At 39.9% G+C, this 23,579-nt stretch overlaps 1 protein-coding gene across 1 annotated transcript in view; it reads right to left on the minus strand.

The window, feature by feature from the left end:
• Nucleotides 212–23,579, minus strand: part of PREX2 (phosphatidylinositol-3,4,5-trisphosphate dependent Rac exchange factor 2) — a 305,631-nt gene continuing 282,263 nt past the window's right edge. The window contains exons 38-40 of the mRNA XM_018058434.1: nucleotides 20,720–20,822; nucleotides 12,966–13,033; nucleotides 212–5,747 (exon numbers count right to left, since the gene is read on the minus strand). Coding sequence (XP_017913923.1) covers nucleotides 5,702–5,747; nucleotides 12,966–13,033; nucleotides 20,720–20,822 — 217 coding nt within the window. The 3' untranslated portion in view covers nucleotides 212–5,701. The remainder of the gene's footprint in view (nucleotides 5,748–12,965; nucleotides 13,034–20,719; nucleotides 20,823–23,579) is intronic.

Below are 23,579 nucleotides of genomic sequence, written 5' to 3' on the forward strand. Positions count from 1 at the left end.
CCCTGTTTAGCTTCTTTTCCTAGCAGTTACTGTCTCTACAACTCACCTTAGTTCATATTTGTAGATTTGTTTCACATGTTTATCAAAGTTTCTTCTGTTGAGCTTGTGAATTCTTAAAGGATGAAAAGCTCTGTTTCATGCATATTTTCGTCTCTTAAACAAGTGAAAACACAACAGGAATTGATTAAATTTAAATGGATAGAAACTGAAATGGTCATATTACATCTCACTTTATTATTTTTGACTCATGATACAATGTTACTATTCTAGTCTTTTATGCAGACAAAAATAAATGATATAAAATACACAGTACACTTGATTATTTTAACCATGCACAAAATACTGAGAGATTCAAACTATGTTACATATATTTTACAAAGGAAAAAACACACTACTATAATAACATATTCATATGACATTTGTCATTACAGTTTGGGTGTTATACAATGTTAAATATGGATATATTCAAAAGAATCACTATTTATAGAACCCACTTGATATTTTAATGTTTAAAATAATGAATGCTGTGTAAATGCATACTTATAAAAATATTTTTAAACAAAAAAGCTATGTTCTACTCATTTACTTGGCAGTTACAAAAATATATATTCATCTGAAACGCTAGTAAATTTGCTTGAGGGATTAGATACTTAAGTTTAAATGTATGCTTTCTAGAGCATTTTATCAACTTAGTATTCTTGAAATCACACAACATATATATCTACATGGTATTAGAATAAGTTTGCATTACAAATAACGTCATTACAGGAAAAAGACACAAAGGAGATTAACGCGGAGGAGACACTGAGATTTTTGAACCAAATACATGCAACGCATAAAGGCAGCCCACCAACTGTGCCTTTTATAAAGTGAATTCTCAAACACGTTTGTTGAATGAACACATGAGTGGATAATATTTATTCTGTTATTTGACCCCAAATGAACTGTTCAAAGCTTTCTATTTCTACTAGAACTATCATTTAAGAATCCAATAATTTTGTTCTTAATCAACCACCTCTGATGGCAAAGCCAGATCAACAGACTCCAGACTAAGTAGCAGACTAGTGCCAGTGATCAAAAGATGGCCTACCAGGGACACTTACGGCATATTTAGACACACACTCAATATACTGACCCACTCCATATTTCATACCTTCATACAGAACAAGACAGAAGAATCTAAGTCATTTTTATAATGTATTATCATAAAAACAGAACATTATAAATATTAATATATGTATATAAAATATATATTTATCTCTTAGTATACCTAGTAGACTTCAGAAATGTCTTCTCAGTGAGAGAAGCGAACTATCCTGAGTGAAGGAGGTCAAGCACAACTTGGCAAAATGAACGCTGAGATTACTGTTAAAAGCAAAACTTTTAAGTAGCAAAATTCTTCGAAAACAAAAGACTAACCACAATAACTACTATGGAATCACAGCACCTTCAAAGGTTGTGGCCACTGTATGTAAAGGAATCAGCCTGAGCCCATTCTTGGTCCAGACACCTGCTGGAAGCTTATCCCAACTTGTCTGCTTCATAAAGGATGAAACTTTTCTGAGGCTCATCTCTAAATGTGAAAAACTTTATAAAATGCAGAATATTTTCCTTAACCAAGGTTCAGATGGTCCTAAACCGTTTCCAAAATTTTTGCCTTCATACTTACATAGGACAACTGACAATTCATTCAGCAAATCGATTAATATATACACCTGTTAATGAAATAACTACTACTAACGTTGGGATCATAACTGAGCTATCATTTTGTATGATAATTCACTTAAAAAGCCTTTAAAAATTAAACATAAATTTTAAAATTCAGAAGCAATTTAATCACCTGCTAAAGGTTAGTTTCACTATTTGTAAATTCAGCTAGTGAAGAAAATCTAAAAATGACCTTTAAAGTAAAGGGTAAATGAAAATGACTTAAATTAAGATTAGTCATTTTAAATTTCAACTTTATGTTTTACTGAATATATAGGTGAATAAAAATATGCCTTCTATTCTACACTAAACCATGCTACATAGGAACTATATGAACTAATGAAAGAGTAGTGTTCTAATTACACATTCATTATTTTCAAATACATACAGTAACTCAAAGGAATGCTTCCAAGTCAGTAAAATTAGTTTTGCTGGTAAAATGTGTCCAAAGAGTAGAAAATAGTTTGTTTTCCTAAATGACTTAATATGCCACTCAGAATTTTTTTATCCATTCATTTTCTTGGCTTCCACAGTTAATGCCAAGGTCAGTATCATGCTGTTCTGAATTCATCACAAAATTTAAATTAATCGAGTCAGAACCAATATCATTACAATGTCGTATATGTTATAATATCATGAGAAATTAATCTAACTTTAAATTGAACATTGTTGCTGCAAGAAGAGTGGCCGTTGAATGCAGAGAGAATCTAAATCACTAGAAGAATGTGATTTGAAAAGACAGAAAATAGTATGAGACTCCTAAGATGGGGATACTGGTTCATAAAATAAAGCTTAGATTCTAAATTCAACATTACATATCCAGTATAAGTAAACCCAGTACAAAAGTCCTTTCCTTCCTTCCTCCCTCCCTTCCTTCCTCCTCCCTCTTTATTTCCTTCCTTCTTTCTTTCTTCCATTCTTTTTCATTAAATGTAATGGAAATAGGTGTAAAATTCTAGTCTCCTCAAATTACTCATACCTTTAATATTAATTTTTCACATTTAATAAGAAAACTTTATAAGGTACAATGGAATGTTTCAGATTTCTTGACCACGAATTACTAGTTAAGCATTTATCAATCAGCCCCATATTAAGAACCAACATTTCTAGGCACACCCTTCTGTTTTAGGTGGAGGGGCAGAGGTCCATACTTACAACTGCAAAGTTGGGAAAGCCTGGAGAACTGTTAGCAGGCTTCTGTAACGTTAAAAGGTACACTGGCTGCAGAACAGTATGTGAGCACTTAGGTAAACCCATTCTAAAAACTCAAGGTCAGTCTATGGTCATATCAAGGCCAACCTATGGTCATACCACCCTGAACATGCCCGAGCCCGTATAAAAGCTCAAGGTCAGCTGAATGTCCACTGTCACACAGAGGTACATCGTGGTGTTGAAGAGTTGTCCTTATTCATTCACTCACATGATTTTCTGCTGTCACCACTATTTTGGAATGAGATTTTATATAATGTACTATTCAAGACTTTTAAAACATATCTAAAACTGTTATCTTCAATTATGAGGAATAAATCATGTCTTTTCAGATTGCAATAGCATTAGGTTACTTCATAATGTGTATCCAGAATGGCAAAATATCCAGCATATCCTGTGATTTTCATATATTTAGAGGCACTTTATATGTTTCCATTCACTTTTTTCTTACTATAACATGTATAATGTAATGGCCCACAGCACACAGAACTCCAACTTTACTAACAAATAACTGGCAGTATTATAACATTTCCTGTATTAATAAGGAAAAGTAACATAATGTATTAAGAAGGCAGACTTCCTACACTCAAATCCTGGTTCTACCACTTATTGGCCATGTGATCTTGGGCAAGTCATTGAACCATTCTTGGCTTCAGTTCCTCAACTGTAAAACAGGGGTGATGCTAAGAATATCACCTCAAAACATCACTATGAGGATTAATGAAGCAATAACAAGAAACTATGGCAAAGCACCTGGAGGTATTGCTTGGCACATAGAAATTACTTAGGTTTTAGCTACAGCTTTCATTACAATAAAAAAATCACAGTGATTGATGGTACCATGTCATCACTAACTCTTGAGCTTTTATTAAGTGCCAAGCATTAATAGATGGTACACTTACACCATGTATAACCCTTAAAATAGTATTGAGTACATTCTATTATACAGAGATGCAATCTTAAAGTATGCTAATTTATAAATACTACAATAGCAGATAATTTCTCCCATGAAATACAAAGTATGACTGAAATGTTTAGGAGGCTCTTTCATACCTTTGACAAGGAATATGGCTTCCAGGGTGGTGATCAGAGAACAGCAATGACAACATGAAAAATACTTGCTAGTTAATCAGTTTTGCTCACTCATTATTCCTATGTTAAACGTAATCAAATTGTCGGTAACAGGAACACCACAATTTACTAATTTCATGGAACTTCAGGATTACTGGCAATAGTATCAAAAATGTTAAAGCCCTGAAAGTTAAGAACATATTTAATGTAAATATTTATATTAAGGTTATATCTTCATTAAATTCAAAGTGTTCAACTTTTTTGTCTGAAAACTCTGATGTCGGTTTATTTTTCATTATAAATATGTACTTATCATGAAAGTCTTCAGTGCTTCTATGTGAAAGAACATTTATTACCTTGACCAGTACACGAAGACCTCGTGTACACATAACACAGTGTTTCTGTTATTGAATACACAACTGCTAGTGATGAAAGCTTTTTAATGAGTTTGAAAACTATTAGCAAATTTCATAAATTAAAATTTAACAATGGTTTGTAAATACTTTACTTACGGAAAGCTTTTCATATAGAAAATTAATCTAAATCCACATAAGTATCACAATCACAGCAGGGGCATTTAACTGTTTTGAAAAATTATAGACTTAAAATCAATATTATGATTTTCACTATGCTAAGGAAACATTATTAATATTTTATCAATGTAGACAGAAAAACATTATGTAAACTTTAGAATGAAAATAGAATATACCTTGTACTTTCATAAGTTATCAAGGTCTCTAATAGTCCTTTTAAAGTTCAACAAATAAAGCTTTATTTTCTCATCTTATACATATACTACCTTGATAGAAACACACTCAGTATGGTGTATTCTCTAAGAGTCCGACATCTCATATGAAAGCCTGAATGAGAGTTCCAGGTATCTTTCAAATTCAAAGGTTGAGTTTTTTAATAGGATTATTTTCCCCTGCTTCACCCTAGTCGTCCTCCCAATCCTTCCCAATCCCTGCTTCTCCCCACCCCTGGACACCTATGTCCCAGCTTCAGGACTCATTATCCAAGGAAGCCATGTTCATTTCAGAGACCAAGGACAGCACTGGTTCACTGGAACTCTCCACAAGCAGAAAGCATCCCTGAAAGCAGCTGGAAGAAGATGCTGCTGGAGGCCTCCATCAGCGCTCTTCTCCTCTACTGAGAAATACTCTTTCTCTTACTGAAAAAGAGTAAAGGACGCTCCTCACCTTTCACCCGCAAATGACTTTCTCAGAGGCAAGCAGGAGACCAAAAACCTAGGACGCCCAGTCTCTGCCGTCTGCCACATCTCTGTGTGATCACCTGGAAAGCGTGGCCAGGCTCTCCAATGACAGGCTTCTTCAAGTGGAAATATCCATCATTACATGCTCCATTTGGAGAAGATGAAAAGCGAACGCAATATGGTAATTTCAATAAATGGGAAAAGAGGCACAATGGTTAATGTTTCATCTTGGATCTTTTTTCATATAATCTCCAGGACGAATAATTCATGTTAACACAGAGAGAGATCAGTTTGTGAAGCTGAGTTGTTTGAATGGACTTCTATCCATTTCCAGCACAAACATCTAAGTATAAGCTGAACATTAGTTATTTACAGCATGATGAAAGAGTCAGAGAAAAAAGTCCATTTCTTTATGTTGAGTGGAGGATGTTTAGCCAGCACGTCCTTTGTCTCATCCAGTGTTCAGAAGCTTCTGCTTGTCTGGTTCCTTGAAGATGCTCGTCATTCTTCTCCAACCGGGGGAGGCGGCTCACACAGCTTATACAGCCTAGAAAAGGCATGGAAGGTGTGACAGTGACCCAGCACATTTACATCACTTGAGATGTTTTTATTGGTATGACAAATACATTGACAAGAACTTCTTGGTTTGGGAGTCAGTCAAGATCCTATCACCTATTTCACTAAAAATTGCATATGCGTTAGCAAACTCCAAAATTTTGGTTCTGTTATTACAAAACACCCACATCTTTGCACATCTACATGCCCACTGACTAGGCAATGCTGCCGTTTTTACACCAGCTGCTTCTGCTCCAGTGCTGTCAATCTGGGCTGTTCACCTTGCTGGTAGCAAAAGCGATGCTCTGAAATCTAGGAGGTACTCAGCATCATATCTATAATAATTATCTTGCAGCAACATAGCATCTCTCTCTTAAGTCATTCCTGACTCTCTGAGTTCTAGAACTCTGCCTCACTTGTACCATCCTGGTGGTGCTGGCAGTTGGTCAAGGCCAGGCTGATGAGACACAGTCCTGAGGCCTGAATCTCAGGGCACAAGGAGCTGGTATTTCCTAAGGAACACCTGCCCAGCTCTATCCACACTGTCACACCCTTGTCAATAGAATCAGGTGGAGATTCAAGTGGGCCAAGGAATCCGTTTGAACGGGTGGAGATGCCCCAAGATGCTCTCTTTGCCTCTCAGGTCTAGTTTTCTGAAACCAGACAGCATGCAGGCAAAGCACGGGGCACAGAACCTGGAAGATGATATAAGTTCTACTGCTTCACGTTCTTCTGAATGGTTGACTCCTAACTCCAGAACCAAATGAAGGTGGATACAACTGCTTCAGTAGTGATGCATAAAGCACACCCATTATTAAGGCCAAAGCTGAGAGAACAGGTGGGCTTCCCTGGTGGCTCAAATGGAGACCCGGGTTCGATCTCTGGGTCAGGAAGATCCCCTGGAGAAGGAAATGGCAAGCCACTTCAGTATTCTTGCCAGGAGAGTTCCCATGGACAGAGGAGCCTGGTGGGCTACAGTCCATGGGGTGCCAAAGAGTTGGACATGACTGAGTGACTAACCTTTAAACTTTGAGTGAACACCAGCGGATGTAATGAAGCTGGTTGTAAGCCTGGAGTCCTCGATAAGAATGTGGCCATGCTGGTCCTACTTCAGAGCTTAGTCTGATGCTCTAGAAATATAAGGTGCAGATTTCAACTTTGCTCCATTTTACGCTCTGTTTTCTTCTTCTTTTTTTCAGCTACATCATACAGCACGTGAGATTCCAGTTCCCTGCTGCTGCTGCTGCTGCTAAGTCGCTTCAGTTGTGTCCGACTCTGTGTGACCCCATAGACGGCAGCCTACCAGGCTCCACTGTCCCTGGGATTCTCCAGGCAAGAACACTGGAATGGGCTGCCATTTCCTTCTCCAATGCATGAAAGTGAAAAGTGAACGTGAAGTCGCTCAGTCGTGTCCGACTCTTAGTGACCCCATGGACTGTAGCCTACCAAGCTCCTTCACCCATGGGATTTTCCAGGCAAGAGTACTGGAGTCGGGTGCCATTGCCTTCTCCATGACCAGGGCTCAAACCAACACCCCCTATTGGAGGCATGGAGTCTTAACCATTGAACTGCCAGAGAAGTCCAACTTTGCTCTGTGATAAAAGCACTCCAAACCCAGGGGTCTCTGTGCTAAGTCACTCTCTCTTACAGATGAAATTGAACACAGTTTAAATGTGCTGCTGACAAATTCAGCAAATTATAAAGTTCCTCTCCCTTCAACATTTAATCCCACGGTCATTCAAAATCAAAGGGTGGGGGAGAATGAAAAAGATTTAACATCAAGTTAGAAATCTAGTTAAACAAAATAACTTTCCCATTCTGGAAACCCAGACAAGAAGTAATTGCCTTTGGAGTCTGCAAGGTGTTTAATACTGTACGTGTCATCTCCACGGAAGAAAATGAATGCTGAAATAAGGACATCTCACACCAGAAAAGCTTATTTCATCCTTCCCAGAGAAAAGCATAAGTTAAATTGAGCTGATAGACTTCAAAGCTGCTTGTGCAGCTGAAGGATATGACGTTGCTTCAGACTGCATTCCCAGAGCTGGAATAATAGAATGAAGGGAGCATTCTTCTCTTTAATTTCATTTTATTTCCTGACAGTGAAGCCTAATGAGTGAAAAGGCCTCATGTAGAACAGGAACAGTCGGCTGGGTGGCAAACATCCTTACCCGTGAGGTCTGGGCTGAGAAGCCACCTGCCATTACCTTGCACTGCACGCTTCCACATGATGCGGCCAATGCCACTGGGTAGAGCAGTCTTTGAAAAGACTGCCTTGCAGTTTGGAGAAAAGGCTACTCCCTGCATTCACCTAATGAAGTAATAGCTCTGGGTACTGCAGCAGAGCTGGGCACATTCCACTTGGCAGAGGCTTCCTGGAAGGGACTCAGGGTTATCTGAGTCCAGACACATTTGTAATGGAACTTGCAGGCTTTGGGAATTGCGAACAGGCAGATCAAGCGTGGTAGTAAAATGCAACAGGTAAGAGCTGGGCTTTCACTCTGTGCTGCCCCATTTGCTTTTTGGCATCTAAACAGTGAGGGAATGGAGGCTTCGTTTGCCTGACATTCGGGGCTTTCGCCACATCCTCACGCCACTCGTGCACACCTCGGGCCCTACAAAATAAAGATCGGTTTCTGGCTCCATTTTCTTCTTTCTTGTTGGGCTCAGGAGCCATCCTGGAGCTGGTGTTTCCAGCTCAAATCCAAGGCTGCAGAGAGTAGGATTCTCAAACTTCAGTCTACACAGATCACAGCCTTCGTTTTTCAACAAGGCACAAAGAAGAGCTGTGCTAAAGGAGACCACAAAACAGATGAAATTATCAACACTACTCTGTCCCAAAGAACCCGCCTGCCAATCAGGAGATGCAAGAGACACAGGTTCGATCGCTGGGTTGGGAAGATCCCCTAGAGAAGGAAACGGCAACCCATTGCAGTATTCTTGCCTGAAGAATCCCATGGATACAAGAGCCTGGCGGGCTACAGTCCATGGGGTTGCAAAGAGTCGGACATGACTGAGTACGTATGAGCACTACCTGGGCACTCGGTCCTGAGGCAACTGCCTCCATTTTATAGATGGAAAAACTGTCTAAGAAAGGTAAATAACCTAAGTAAGGTCACATGTTAGCAGCTTGGACCCAAAGTCATTTTGTGTCTACAAATATGATACAAATACACACAAATTACAATCATGCAAATGAAGAAAATCAAATTTTCATTACACAATACTTGCCAAAGTGTGTAATGTAATAGAAAATAAGAGCAGGGCACCATTATCTGGAATGTAATATCTGGTTCTTAGTGAAGATATATTTATTGCTCTGACCAGTCAATGTGTGCTAGTTACAAGGAGGAAGGAACCTCGTTTGCACCACCCACCACAGCATCTCCATGTCCCCCTGGGCCTCAGTGTAATATCACCAAGTAAGGCTCATCGTCTTTTCCTACACATGCTTTTCTTCCTGTATCTACTATCTCAGTGGCTAGAACCTTTCACCACTGTCATCCAAACCAGAGATCTGTCTGGTGGTCATCCTAGAATCTTCCTCTTCACTACCCTCCTACAATGATTAGCAGTGTCCAAAGCATCTGCTGCTTTCAGTCTCATTTGTCCTCAGATGACTCCTCCTAACGTTGCCAGACATAAAGTCTAAAATCCAAATCTTCCAGAAAGAAAGATGGTTTATTCATGGCTCTTTGTTGGCTTCGTGTTACCTTGAAAATTCTTCAGTATCTGGTACAAGTCTTTTTCTGATCCAGCCCCTGCCTATGTCTCCAGCCTCGCTCTGTATCATTCTTAAATCACATTGAATCATCAGACATAGAAGTCTAGGTGTAGCTGTCAGATGCGATGTGTTCTCTCAGCACTGGGGTCACTGCATCAGCTCAGGAAGACATCTATTAATTACCATGCTGATGGGGTCAGGAATTCTCTGGGACCTCTCCCCTCCATCCCTAGGCTCAGTTATGTGCCTTTTCTATGTTCCCATGGCAATCTGTGCTATTCCTATCATGGTTCTTTATTTAAAAATTGAAATGTATATGCTTTATAACATTGCGTGATTTCAGGGGTACAGCACCATGATTTAGAATATTTGTAGATTTATTCTATTATAGGTTATTACAGTATAAAGGGTATACAATAAATTCCTTGCTATATAATAAATTCTTGTGGCTTATCTTGTTTGATAGATAGTCTTTGTATCTATTATCTCACACCTTTAATGTGCCCCTGCCCCTTCCCTCTACACTTTGGTAGCCACAAGTTTGTTTTCTATGTCTGTGAGTCTTTTTCTGTGTTACATGCAGCTTCATTTTTATTATTTTTTTAGATGCCACATATAAGTGACATCACATAGCATTTGATTTATTTCACTCGGCATAATATTCTCTAGGTCCATCCACATGGCTATAAATGGCAGAACTTTATTCTTTTTCATGCGCTAAACTGCTTCAGTCATGTCTGGCTCTTTGTGACACTATGGACTGTAGCCCACCAGGCTCCTCTGTCCATGGGATTCTCCAGGCAAGAATACTAGAGTGGGTTGACATTTTCTATCCAGGGATCGAACCCACGTCTCCTGGGTCTCCTGCACTGCCAGGCAGATTCCTTACCACTGGCACCACCTGGAAAGCCCATTCTTTTTTAAGGTTAAGTAGTATTTCATTCTGTGTATGTATATATACATTTATACATTTATATACATATATAATATATATACTACATCTTCTGAATTCAGTTAGTTGATTCCATGTCTTACTGCTATAAACAGAGCTACTATGAACACTGGGGGTACATGCATCTTTTTGAATTAGTTTTTTCCTTTTTTTCCAGATACATGCCTGGGGTGAAATTGCTGGATCATACAGTTCAATTTTTAGGTATTTGAGGAACCTCCAAACTGTTTTTCATAGTGGCTGCAGTCATGGTTCTTATCACACACACACTGTACACTATTTTCATTTTATTCAGTTGTTGCTCTTTGACACCTTACTGACTGGTAGCGGGGATTATGTCTTTATCCCTAGCTTTTATCAAAGTGCCTGACATCTACAGTTGCACAGCAGAAATTCAATATATGTTTGCTGAGTGAATTTTAAAAAATGAAAGGCAGTGGATGGAGAGAGGAAAACTGTAATAGAGATTGGTTGGGGATTTGAATCAAATACTATGTCAGTCAGAGACAGCAAAATATCTCGCTGAAGATGTTTCTAGAAACGTTACCCTTGCCTATGGAGGGCCCGGTCTTGAGAGACAAACGTGTTTTTCAAATCACTGTCTGTGGGGCAGAAATCCTCGTTCCAAGATGGGAGGGATTCCCGGGTGCTCCGTGGTCCTTGGAGCCCCCCTGCGCCCTCACAGAGCACTTAGCACTTTCTCCCTAGCCTCGTGGTGCTTTGCTCTGGCTTCCCTGGGGCTCCAACAGCAAAGAATCCACCTGCAAAGCAGGAGATGCAGGAGACCAGGCATGCACGGCGTGGCAATGCACTCCAGCATGCTTGCCGGGAAATCCCCTGGACGGAGGAGCCTGGCCTCTTTAACTGAAAGCTCTTCGAGGGCCGGAACTATTTTCATCTCATGCTTACATTCTCCACCGGGCATAGCAGAGTGCTTTCCGTTACTTAAGTCCTCAATCAGTATTTGTAGAATGAATGAAAGCATAACTAAAATTGAAAAATTGCTCTAGATTTCTCTCTCAGAGCAATTAACCCCTTGTAAAACATGTCCACTGTAGAGCTAGCACTTTTTGTTTTTGTTTTGCTTCAAGTGTTTTGAATGTAACCCAACAAACAAAACACTGAGCTCATCGGTTTCTTTTCTCATATTGAGGTTGCACACTGGTTTATTGATCAGGATGCTTAAGTCTCATCCCCTCTGTTCATTAGCGTTTATAAGCCCCAGCTAAGAAGACCTCACTGAGCCATTATCTTGTTTTCTTCTTGGAATTTTAAAGCTTCACTGGGTTTATTATCTAAATATACTATGTCTGCTAAGGTCCTGGAGAGAGAATGCCTATGTAAAGTGATTCTTCAGCAAGCGAAAGACAGACTCTCATTTAATCAACTATGAACAATAACATAAACAAGACTTGAGGATTAAATAGAGTTAGGAGTCAGCACTGAAAATAAATGCAATTAGAACTTGAGGACTACATTCACTTTCAGGGGGAAATATTTCTCCCTTTTGAAAATACTTTCACCGCCCACACAGTTTTTCAGAATGAAATATAATTTCACAAATGCTGCAGTCATCATTCGCGTTCTGGTAACTGCTTCGTGACAGCGCTTGAAGTGCTTGCATTTTGTCAAAATGCAAATATATACAATCAAATGTAAAAGAAATTATTTAACTCTGCCCTACTTCAAGGTAGATGGCTGTCTACCCTAATGTCACCAGGAAAATCAAAGGAACATTTCTTTGATGGTTGTTTCCATGTTTCATTCAAAGGTGGATTAGTCCTTTGTCCAAGAGTCCTTTCTCATGATGCTATGTGTGCTGTGAACATTTGGTAGAATAACGAACAAGAAGCTCATTAATTGATTTATCCATTCACACATTCGCAAAGTCTGTTCACATATTCTATGTAGGCACTATGATGAGCAATGAATAAAATCCAAAAAGAATCTTCCCTGCCTCTAAAGAATTGATATCCAATTTGGGTAGAAAGACAGGTAACAATACACTGCAGCAAAATCAAGGTTATAACAGATCAATACCCAAGATGCTATGGGAACACACAGAGAAAGAAAACCACAACTTCAAGGAGAAAATGATACCTAATGCGAGTTTTGTGGTTATGGAGCAGTTTTTCATAAGACACATATGGAAAAACCCATCACACCAGAGAGAAAGCACATGTGATTGTAGACGTGTAAGTGGAAATGGCATTTTGGTGGCTTGGCACAGTTGGAATATCTATTTTAGTAGTACCTGGGTGGACTTTTGTTTTTGAATTCAGGATGGAACTTACAAAACAGAATAATGTTGGTAATGCTACCTCTTAAGTTTGCTTCACTTAAAATTTCATTTAATCAGAGAACATTTACACCTAATCACATTGAGCCACAGAATGCTTACAAGGCTGATATCCAAGAGTATATTCAGTAGTAGACTGGGTGTATCCTGCTGTGGCTGCACAAGCTGTGAGAGACACTGTCTGGAACGTGGTAGCAAGACCTCTGGGAGAGAGCAGACCTGGGGAATCACTCACCTTGGAGCAGACTGTGGAGTCCGGTCTCTGACTCCCAGATTCTTTGCTGTGTTCTGAACTCTAGCTCCCTGAAAGAAATAAGGACAATCACTTTTAATTCTGCATCATGCTAGTAATTATTTACCATACCATGGGCTTCCCTGGTGGCTCTGCTGGTAAAGAATCCAGCTGCAATGTGGGAGACCTGTATTCGATCCCTGGGTTGGGAAGATTCCCTGGAGAAGCAATGGCTACCCACTCCAGTATTCTGGCCTGGAGAAATCCATGGACTGTATAGTCCATGGGGTCGCAAAGAGTCGGACATGATTGAGCGACTATCACTTTCACTTCACTTTCAACATACCCTTAACATTTGAGTGGAGAGTGTCATTGCAATGATATATGTAACATCAAGAGATACTCAAGAAGGAGAAAGACATCATCATCTGAGTATTTTCAAAATTAATGCTTTTAAGAATCAAAATAGGGCTTCCCTGGTGGCTCAGTGATAAAGAATCTGCCTGCCAGAGTAGGAGACAAGGGTTCAATCCCCGATCTGGGAAGATCCCACATGCAGTGGAGCACCTAAGCTCGTGCGTCACAACTATTGAGCTTGTGCTCTAGAGCCCAGGAGTCACAACCACTGGGCCCACAGGCTGCAACTACTGAAACTCCAGCACCCTAGAGCCCATATTCTGCAACAAAAGAAGCCACTGCAATGAGAAGCCCGCACACTACAACTAGAGATCAGCTCCTGCTTGCCAAAACTTGGGAGAAGCCTGTGCAGCAACAAAGACCCAGTACAGCCAAAAATAAATAAATACATAAAATTTTTAAAAAGAGTAAAAATAACACTGACACACTGTTTAAAAGGATTGATATTTATTTCAAGAGCCATCTAAATCATTTCAAAATAAGGCTGAATGACAGTTCCCTGTTCACTATTTCATGTATGTCATTATTCAATATTTAAGCAATAGTTAAGACACTGAAAATAGGAAGTGAGCAAGCTAGAAATACCTGCTCTGTGCCCCCCCCACCCCACCCCCATTTTCCTGGGACAGAAATCACAGTTCTATAACCTGCATGCAGCTTGTTCTGTGCTTAGCTGAATAGCTGTTTAGAGATTCATAGCACTTATTAAGAAAATCTTTCCTTAAATAGTTTAAAGCAGTTTCTAGACAAGGCAGGTGCATGTGGATCTCTAAAATGTAAGAATTCTGCTTCAAAGATTATAGTACAAAGATAATGTGCTTTAGCAATGAGAAGAGTCTTCACAAATCTGTTGAGTTCAGGAATATTCATTGTCCAGTTCCTAATGGGAATGAGTTACTACAAAGAAGCAAATACCAGAGTTTGGGGCTGAGTATAAATGGAGGAGAGTGATTTTAAAAATCCTGAAAGTTTCTCTGCTGCTCCCAGATTCTGACAGATGGGAAAGGAAGAAAGAACAGGAGAAAAGAAAAGAAAGAAAGAAAAATAAAAGAAAATATTCTCTAAAAATGGACCAAATCAAGGAAAGGAAATAGGGAAAAGAGGATGTGTATGGCAAAAAACAGATAGGAAGAAATTTAGGAATTGCAACTATGCATTGAAAAAAATCTATTTTGAAGGAATTTTAGACTTATAAAAAAGTTTACAAGCAGAACAGAGAGGTCACAAACCTTACCTACTAGGTAAACTCTAATGTTAACCCTTCACTTGGTCCTAGCGTGATGATCAAAAGCAGAAAATGTTATCACCTAAGCTGTACATTCCAAAGAAAGGCAATGCCAAAGAATGCTCAAACTACTGCACAATTGCACTCATCTCACATGCTAGTAAAGTAATACTCAAAATTCTCCAAGCCAGGCTTCAGCAATACGTGAACCGTGAACTTCCTGATGTTCAAGCTGGTTTTAGAAAAGGCAGAGGAACCAGAGATCAAATTGCCAACATCTGCTGGATCATGGAAAAAGCAAGAGAGTTCCAGAAAAACATCTACTTCTGCTTTATTGACTATGCCAAAGCCTTTGACTGTGTGGATCACAAAAAACTGTGGAAAATTCTTCAAGAGATGGGAATACCAGACCACATGACCTGCCTCTTGAGAAACCTGTATGCAGGTCAGGAAGCAACAGTTAAAACTGGACATGGAGCAACAGACTGGTTCCAAATAGGAAAAGGAGTACATCAAGGCTGTATATTGTCACTCTGCTTATTTAACTTCTATGCAGAGTACATCATGAAAAACACTGGACTGGAAGAAACACAAGCTGGAATCAAGATTGCCGGGAGAAATATCAATAACCTCAGATAATGCAGATGACACCACCCTTATGGCAGAAAGTGAAGAGGAGCTAAAAAGCCTCTTGATGAAAGTGAAAGTGGAGAGTGAAAAAGTTGGCTTAAAGCTCAACATTCAGAAAACGAAGATCATGGCATCCAGTCCCATCACTTCATGGGAAATAGACGGGGAAACAGTGGAAACAGTGTCAGACTTTATTTTTTGGGGCTCCAAAATCACTGCAGATGGTGACTGCAGCCATGAAATTCAAAGACGCTTACTCCTTGGAAGAAAAGTTATAACCAACCTAGGTAGCATATTCAAAAGCAGAGACATTTTGCCGACTAAGGTCCGTCTAGTCAAGGCTATGGTTTTTCCAGTAGTCATGTATGGATGTGAGAGTTGTACTGTGAAGAAGGCTGAGCACCGAAGATTTGATGCTTTTGAACTGTGGTGTTGGAGAAGACTCTTGAGAGTCCCTTGGACTGCAAGGAGATCCAACCAGTCCATTCTGAAGGAGATCACCCCTGGGATTTCTTTGGAAGGAATGATGCTGAAGCTGAAACTCCAGTACTTTGGCCACCTCATGCGAAGAGTTGACTCATTGGAAAAGACTTTGATGCTAGGAGGGATTGGGGCAGGAGGAGAAGGGGACGACAGAGGATGAGATGGCTGGATGGCATCACTGACTCGATGGACGTGAGTCTGAGTGAACTCCGGGAGTTGGTGATGGACAGGGAGGCCTGGCGTGCTGCGATACATGGGGTCGCAAAGAGTCGGACACGACTGAGCGACTGAACTGAACCGAAGCTGTACATCTTATTCACCTTTCCCCATTTCCTCTCACTAATGCCCCTTTTTCATCCCAGAATCTAATCCAGGAACCCATTCTATCATCACATCTCGTGGTCTCCCACAGTCTGGGGGAATTCCTCAGGTTTCCTTGGTCTTTCATGACCTTAATATTTGGGATGAGTACTGGTCATTGTTTGGCACAATGTCTCTCAATCTGGGTCTGTCAGATGATTAGACAGAAGGTATGTATTTTGGGCAAGAAAATCACAGAAGTGATGTTACATCTTCGTAGTCCATATCACTGATGCTGATTGTCATCGTACATTACATCACCATAGTATATCTATGAACAAAGCCAGTGGAGGTGATGGAATGCCAGTTGAGCTATTTCAAATCCTGAAAGATGATGCTGTGAAAGTGCTGCACTCTATATGCCAGCAAATTTGGAAAACTCAGTAGTGGCCACAGGACTAGAAAAGGTCAGTTTTCACTCCAATTCCAAAGAAAGGCAATGCCAAAGAATGGTCAAACTACCGCACAATCGCATTCATCTCACACGCTAGTAGGTAATGCTCAAAATTCTCCAAGTCAAGCTTCAGCAATACATGAACTGTGAACTTCCAGATGTTCAAGCTGGTTTTAGAAAAGGCAGAGGACCCAGAAATCAAATTGCCAACATCTGCTGGATCATCAAGAAAGCAAGAGAGTTCCAGAAAAACATCTACTTCTGCTTTATTGACTATGCCAAAGCCTTTGACTGTGTGGATCACAATAAACTGTGGAAAATCCTGAAAGAGATAGGAATATGAGACCACCTGAACTGCCTCTTGCGAAACCTGTATGCAGGTCAGGAAGGAACAGTTAGAACTGGACATGGAACAACAGACAAGTTCCAAATAGAAAAAAGAGTACATCAAGAGTATTGTCACCTTGCTTATTTAACTTATATGCAGAGTACATCATGAGAAACACTGGACTGGAGGAAGCACAAGTTGGACTCAAGATTGCTGGGAGAAATATCAATAACCTCAGATATGTAGATGATACCACCCTTATGGCAGAAAGTGAAGAAGAACTAAAGAGCCTCTTGATGAAAGTGAAAGAGCAGAGTGAAAATGTTGGCTTAAAGCTCAACATTCAGAAAACTAAGATCATGGCATCTGGTCCCATCACTTCATGGGAAATAGATGGGGAAACAGTGGAAACAGTGACAGACTTCATTTTTCTGGGCTCCAAAATCACTGCAGATGGTGACTGCAGCCATGAAATTCAAAGACGCTTACTCGTTGGAAGAAAAGTTATGACCAACCGAGACAGCATATTCAAAAGCAGAGACATTACTTTGTCAACAAAGGTCTGTCTAGTCAAGGCTATGGTTTTTCCAGTAGTCATGTATGAATGTGAGATTTGGACTATAAAGAATGCTGAGCGCAGAAGAATTGGTACTTTTGAACTGTGGTGTTGGAGAAGACTCAAGAGTCCCTTGGATTGCAAGGAGATCCAACCAGTCCATCCTAAAGGAAATCAGTCCTGGGTATTCATTGGAAGGACTGATGTTGAAACTGAAACTCCAATATTTTGGCCGCCTGATGCGAAGAGATGACCCATTTGAAAAGACTCTGATGTTAGGAAAGATTGAAGGCAGGACGAAAAGGGGACGGCAGAGGATGAGATGGTTAGATGGCATCACCGACTCAATGGACATGAGTTTGGGTAAACTCCCGGAGTTGGTGATGGACAGGGAGGCCTGGCATGCTGTGGTTCATGGGGTCACAAAGAGTAGGACGCAACTGAGCAATTGAACTGAACTATCTTTTATTTTTCTTCTAACTCAACCAGTTAATGAAAACAACTCTATTAAGCATATATACATAAAATTGATATGTAAAAACCATACAGTTTGCTCTCTATATCCTTGGGTTTTGCACCTGTAAGTTTAATCCACTATGTCACTGATCCACAGTTGGTTAAATCCATGGATGCAGAACCTGTGGGTGTGGAAACCTGTGAAAACAGAAGGCCTTCTGTATTCATTGTATTCCTTTGCCATTTTATGTAAGGGATTTGCATATCAGTGGATTTGTCATCTATGGGGGCTTCTGGAACCAAACTGTGGGGGGATGTCTGCACTGCAGTTAGAAACATGGACAAAATCATGCTGAAAAGTTTCCTGTTCCTCAAAAGGAAACTAAAGATCTTAGGAAATATTATTCATTCATTAGACGAACTTTCTAACCATTCAGTCTCTTGGAAAGCTGAATCTAAATGGTTGAAAGACAAGAGAACCAGAAAAGTTAGAGAGCTGATTCAAACTAGTGTTCTAACTAATCAGATTCTATGTCAGTTAAGAGTTGGTTTGTGGATTGGATCCCAGACATTAACCTCACTGCCTGGAACTGCAGACTCTAGGAAGAGGATGGGCCATGGAAGGAACATCTCAAAAGTCTCCTCTGGGACCTGGGCACCCCAGTTTCTATAAAGAGAGAGCCCCAGGCTCCATGATCTTTCACAAAGAAGGCACAAGTCAGGTTTTTGTCTCAGAACCAGATGTAGCAGAGAAACAAGTTAACAAAAGAAGGAAGCTACCCATCCTCAATGGATTTATTAATAAACAATAGGAGGAAGGAGTGATAAATATTGAAAAATAGCACAGCTGAGAAATAAACTTACAAAGTTCACAATTTTTCAGTCTTTTATATTTTATAAATATATAGTAACACATATTAATAACATATGTGTGTGCGTGTGTTTTGTCACTAAGTTGTGTCCTACTCTTTGTGACCCCCTGGACTGCAGCACGCCAGTCTTTCCTGTCCTTCACTGTCTCCTAGAGTTTGCTCAAATTCATGTCCATTGAGCCAGTAATGCTATCTAACCATCTTATCCTCTGACACATAAATATGTTTAAAAGAGGTTTAAGCCGGTTAAACAACTCATCAAGATCCAGGTAATACTGCTTTTACTTTTCCCATCTGTATTTTATCTATCTTAGTTTCCAGTTGTAAGCAGCTAATGGTTTTGATTATCCAAATCTATATAGTAAGAATGTACACGTAGTGAACTCGTAATGACCTCCTCATTGGACTATTCTAAAAAAGGTCAATCATCAGTCTCCCAGTCTTGTCATAAACCATAATTTTAAGAGGGCTCCTCCAAGAATTATTGTAAAGTTACTGTAACAGCAACACAGTGAAACAGAAAAGTTAATCTCTTTCTGTATGTTTTGGTACCCAAATCCCAGCCCCGATATGAATAATCACAAGTTTACTTTGGATCTACTTTTTAAAACCAAATTTGAATATCTACCTGAAAAATCCTTCCAAAACCTGCAGGCTGTTCCATCTGTATTTGCCCTTTTCCAGCTGACCCACACTGTGTCATGTGCTTCTCACAGATCTGACCTTTACTTAGCAAACCCCTCTTGGACCTTGTGAGATCTTAGTTTTCAATCTTCAGCACTGGGATTCCCAACCCGAAGCAGCAATGTATTGATATACAGTGTGTACCCTCTGTCCCTCATCTCTAAAGATCCCAGACAGGCACCAGCCTCACTTAGGACTGTCTCCACGGATTTTTCTTTTGGTTCAGTTGACATTCTGTAGTGTAATCTTGGGAGCAAACCCGTAGGGATTTATATGTTTACCTGAGAGGTATACAGTAAGCCTTTAGTAAATAAAGCAGGCATAATTACAAAAGCATAGCTTAAAAATTAAGTCATTCACTATTAATGGATAATTCAAACCAAATCAGCAAGTAGAGAGATTTGTTAAATCAATTTTCTGAAGTAGCCCTAAGAAAAGGTGACAGAGTAAAATATAAAATTGATGTCTTTTGACTTCTTTTGTCTTCTACAGATTTGTGACTTTTTCTACTAGATTAAGCACATTTTCCTAATAACTGGTACACTGGAGATTAGTGTATTTTGGTTATCTTTGTAAAGAATCTTAAGGACTTAAAACTAAACAAGCATACTTAAAATACTATTGAGCCATTGTATAGAAAGTTCAAGTAATTCCCTGGTGGTCCAGTGGTTAGGACTTGGCACTTTAACAACAGGGACCTGGGAACGTTCCCTGTTCAGGGAACAAAGATGGAGCAAGCCACTTGGCCAAGCCAAAAACAAAAAAGAAAGAAATCCCATTCACTTTGTAAGAGTGTATTCTTTTTCACTTGTAGGTACATCAGTGATCTAAAGACAGTCCAAAGGCTGCTCTTCATCCTCTGAAGGAAAACCTGAGATATGTTCTTTATCTTCAGAATAAGGCACACACTTCTTAGCATGGTGTGGAAGACCCTTCAAGATCTCCAGAAGCAAGCAGAGCCCTCAACTCTGGTTCCTCCTCACCCCTCCCCCTTCCTCAGTCTATTACACAGCCTCACTAAATGAGCTGTCATTCCCAGAAAATGCCTCAGTCCTTTTATCTGGTACTTTACACAGCCTCAGGTCCACTCCTCTCCATTTGCCGGGCCACCTCCCTTGCCTCCAACCTGTTACCTCTCAGACATCCCTTTTCTCAGGTTGTCTGAGTTTCCTGGAGAACCCTCATAGAGATGTCTGGGCTTCTGCTCTGGGAATCCGTATTTCTTGCTCACACTTCCTGAGCCTGGAAAAGGGTCTGTCACTTGCAGGCACCTGCCAGATTATGATAAATGAACCAAGGAACCTTCAAGTTCAGGTCCTGAGAAATAACTTGCTGAAACGTGTGGGGCTCACCTGCTTTCGCATCACATCTGTAGCCTGCATGATGTAGCGAGGAGGCAGTCCGTGGCTTCTGGCCAGAATGATGGCCTGCTCCAGGGTCACACTCAGGGTGCACCTGTGGAAAAGCAAGGGCAGGTCAGACCTCACCAGTAACTGTTAATGCTCCAGGACATCTGGGCTTACTGGTGAAAGGTGGAACAGTATGCCTCCTGGGAGAAGTACTCATTTTTCTCTGGGCATCTATCTCCCATGTACTCATGATGTACGCATGTTAATAAACTTCTGTTTGTTTTTCTCTTGTTAATCTGTCTTTATTACAGGAGTCTAGACAATGAACCATTTATTTTTCTATGTAGAATACCTGTTTAAAAATAGCTTTTAGAGGTACACTGCTGTGGTCCTAAATTAAGTATTTGCATTTAAAACAAACCCATCAGTTCAGTTCAGTTCAGTCGCTCAGTCGTGTCCGACTCTTTGCGACCCCATGAATCGCAGCACGCCAGGCCTCCCTGTCCATCACCATCTCCCGGAGTCCACTCAGACTCATGTCCATCGAGTCAGTGATGCCATCCAGCCATCTCATCCTCTGTCATCCCCTTCTCCTCCTGCCCCCAATCCCTGCCAGCATCAGAGTCTTTCCAATGAATCAACTCTTCGCATGAGGTGGCCAAAGTACTGGAGTTTCAGCTTTAGCATCATTCCTTCCAAAGAACACCCAGGGCTGATCTCCTTCAGAATGGACTGGTTGGATCTCCTTGCAGTCCAAGGGACTCTCAAGAGTCTTTTCCAACAAACCCATAATGAATTTAGGAGGGAGCTTATACATAGAAAATTTAAGTAAATTTAAGTAATTTAATAAGCTTTCTTATCAGATATTAATCTTTACTGATGTTTCATGTACTTTAAAGGAAACCACTTGCTAATACTCTTCACTCATGTCCACATTTTTATGGTTAATAGACTTATGCTGATTTATATATGATATTTTAGAAAAAAGTGAAATTAATATTCACTGAGGTCGGAATTTTTTTAAAAGGTATGTTTCTTGAATGCAATCTTACAAGACTGTAAATTTTTGAAAAGGAACCCTTAATGAGTTATTCAGCAATGTGATGCTCAGAACAGACTGAGAAAATTCACAATTTAGTCCTGAATTCAGTGATTGGGGAGCCCTGGTCCTCTTCCTTTCCTTTAAGGCCTTTGTTTCACTTCTTCCACATTTTTCTCTACAGCAGCTCTTAGGGAGCTATGAACCCTCTATGCTTGTTCATATTTTCAAGTCTCTGAATTGTTTTATAGGGGTACTTTCTGCACACATTTCATAAAAATGCTACTTTTAGATGTTTGTCCTAACATCTATACTAGTGGCTTTTGTATCATTTTTACACTGATTGATATTTATTGTTTTTCTGCACACTTTCACATTTACCTCCCTGTGGTTTGGTACTTTACACGTGCATTTTTCTAGATCTGTTTAGAATTTCCCACAAATTAAAGATCTACAGTGCAATTGCTTTTATGTGACAAATATCTAGGTCATTTATCCATGTTTGTGAGGCTATTCCACAGGAGCACAGGACACCTGTGTTTGTGAGGCTATTCCACAGGAGCCCAGAACACCTGGTAGGTTCAGATATTGATGAATTACGAGAAAGGAGAAAGGGACTTGAAACATTACTGCTGCAATTTTAGAAAGAATCTGACAAAACACAGCCATATTATTAGACGTAATTGTACTCTAGGGAGAAATATGATCAATTCCATTGGCTGTTAAATGACGTGAAAAGCAGTTTTCTTATTAACATTACAGAGAACTCTTTAGCATTAAGAACACATATTCAGATGGGCTGAAGTTTTATAATTAGCCTCTATATTATAGTATGAGCTTCCTTGATGGCGCAGATAGTAAAGAATCTGCCCACAATGCAGGAGACCCATGTTCAGTCCTTGTGTCGGGAAGAAGCCCTGGAGATGGGGAGAAGGGATTGGATACACAGTCCAGGATATGATGTTTATAAATATTCAGTGTACAAGTTTGATAATAATATATAATTGTCCTTTTATATGTACCTCCATGCACATGCCAATGAAAGCCAAGAGCTATAATTGAGAGTTAATGTTTAAAAAAGAATCAATTTTTACAAAGCATTTAATTGTCAGCTTACTCAACGTACAACATAACCTTTTTCTCCTTCTTAAGGTCTCCTGTACTCCAATTTTAAGTCCTTATTGATCCTAACATTTTAATCAATAATGTTCATTACACCAGCCGAATGAAGCTAAGAAAAAAAATCTTTATCTTTTTCTCATCACACTGAAATATGTCTTCGCTTCCTGATAAGGGCTGACTTGCCCTCCTCAACTTATAACAAACACTCAGTTACTGTGGAGGACTTTCAACGGGCAGCTTGTATTATCCACTTTCTTAATCTTTTAAAACTGATTTATTTCTCTCTGCATCAAGCTGTTGTAAACAGCGGTACAGCAGCAAATTATCTGCCAGAGACTTTAAAAGGCTTTACTGTAACTTCCCGATCAATCAACACGGGCAGTAACACGCTCTTGGGCAGGGTACCTCAAAGAGTCACATCTTTAGAACCAATCATGTGAGCGCCTGTCTGTGTGCTAAGTCGTTTCAAGCGTGTCTGACTCTGTGTGATCCCATGGACTGTAGCTGGCCAGGCTTCTCTGTCCAAGGGGTTCTCTAGGCAAGAGCACTGGAATGGGCTGCCGTGCCTTTCTCCAAGAACCAATCACACACATCATCTAATAGAAAAATCTACCTTAAAAGTAATACATATGTTTTCTTTCATCAGCATGTCAAAACAGGATGCCTTTTCATACGAACCACTGAGTACCTTCCAGTGAGTTT

This window comes from Capra hircus, chromosome 14 (genome assembly GCF_001704415.2).
Source record: "Capra hircus breed San Clemente chromosome 14, ASM170441v1, whole genome shotgun sequence".
NCBI classification, from domain to species: domain Eukaryota; kingdom Metazoa; phylum Chordata; class Mammalia; order Artiodactyla; family Bovidae; genus Capra; species Capra hircus.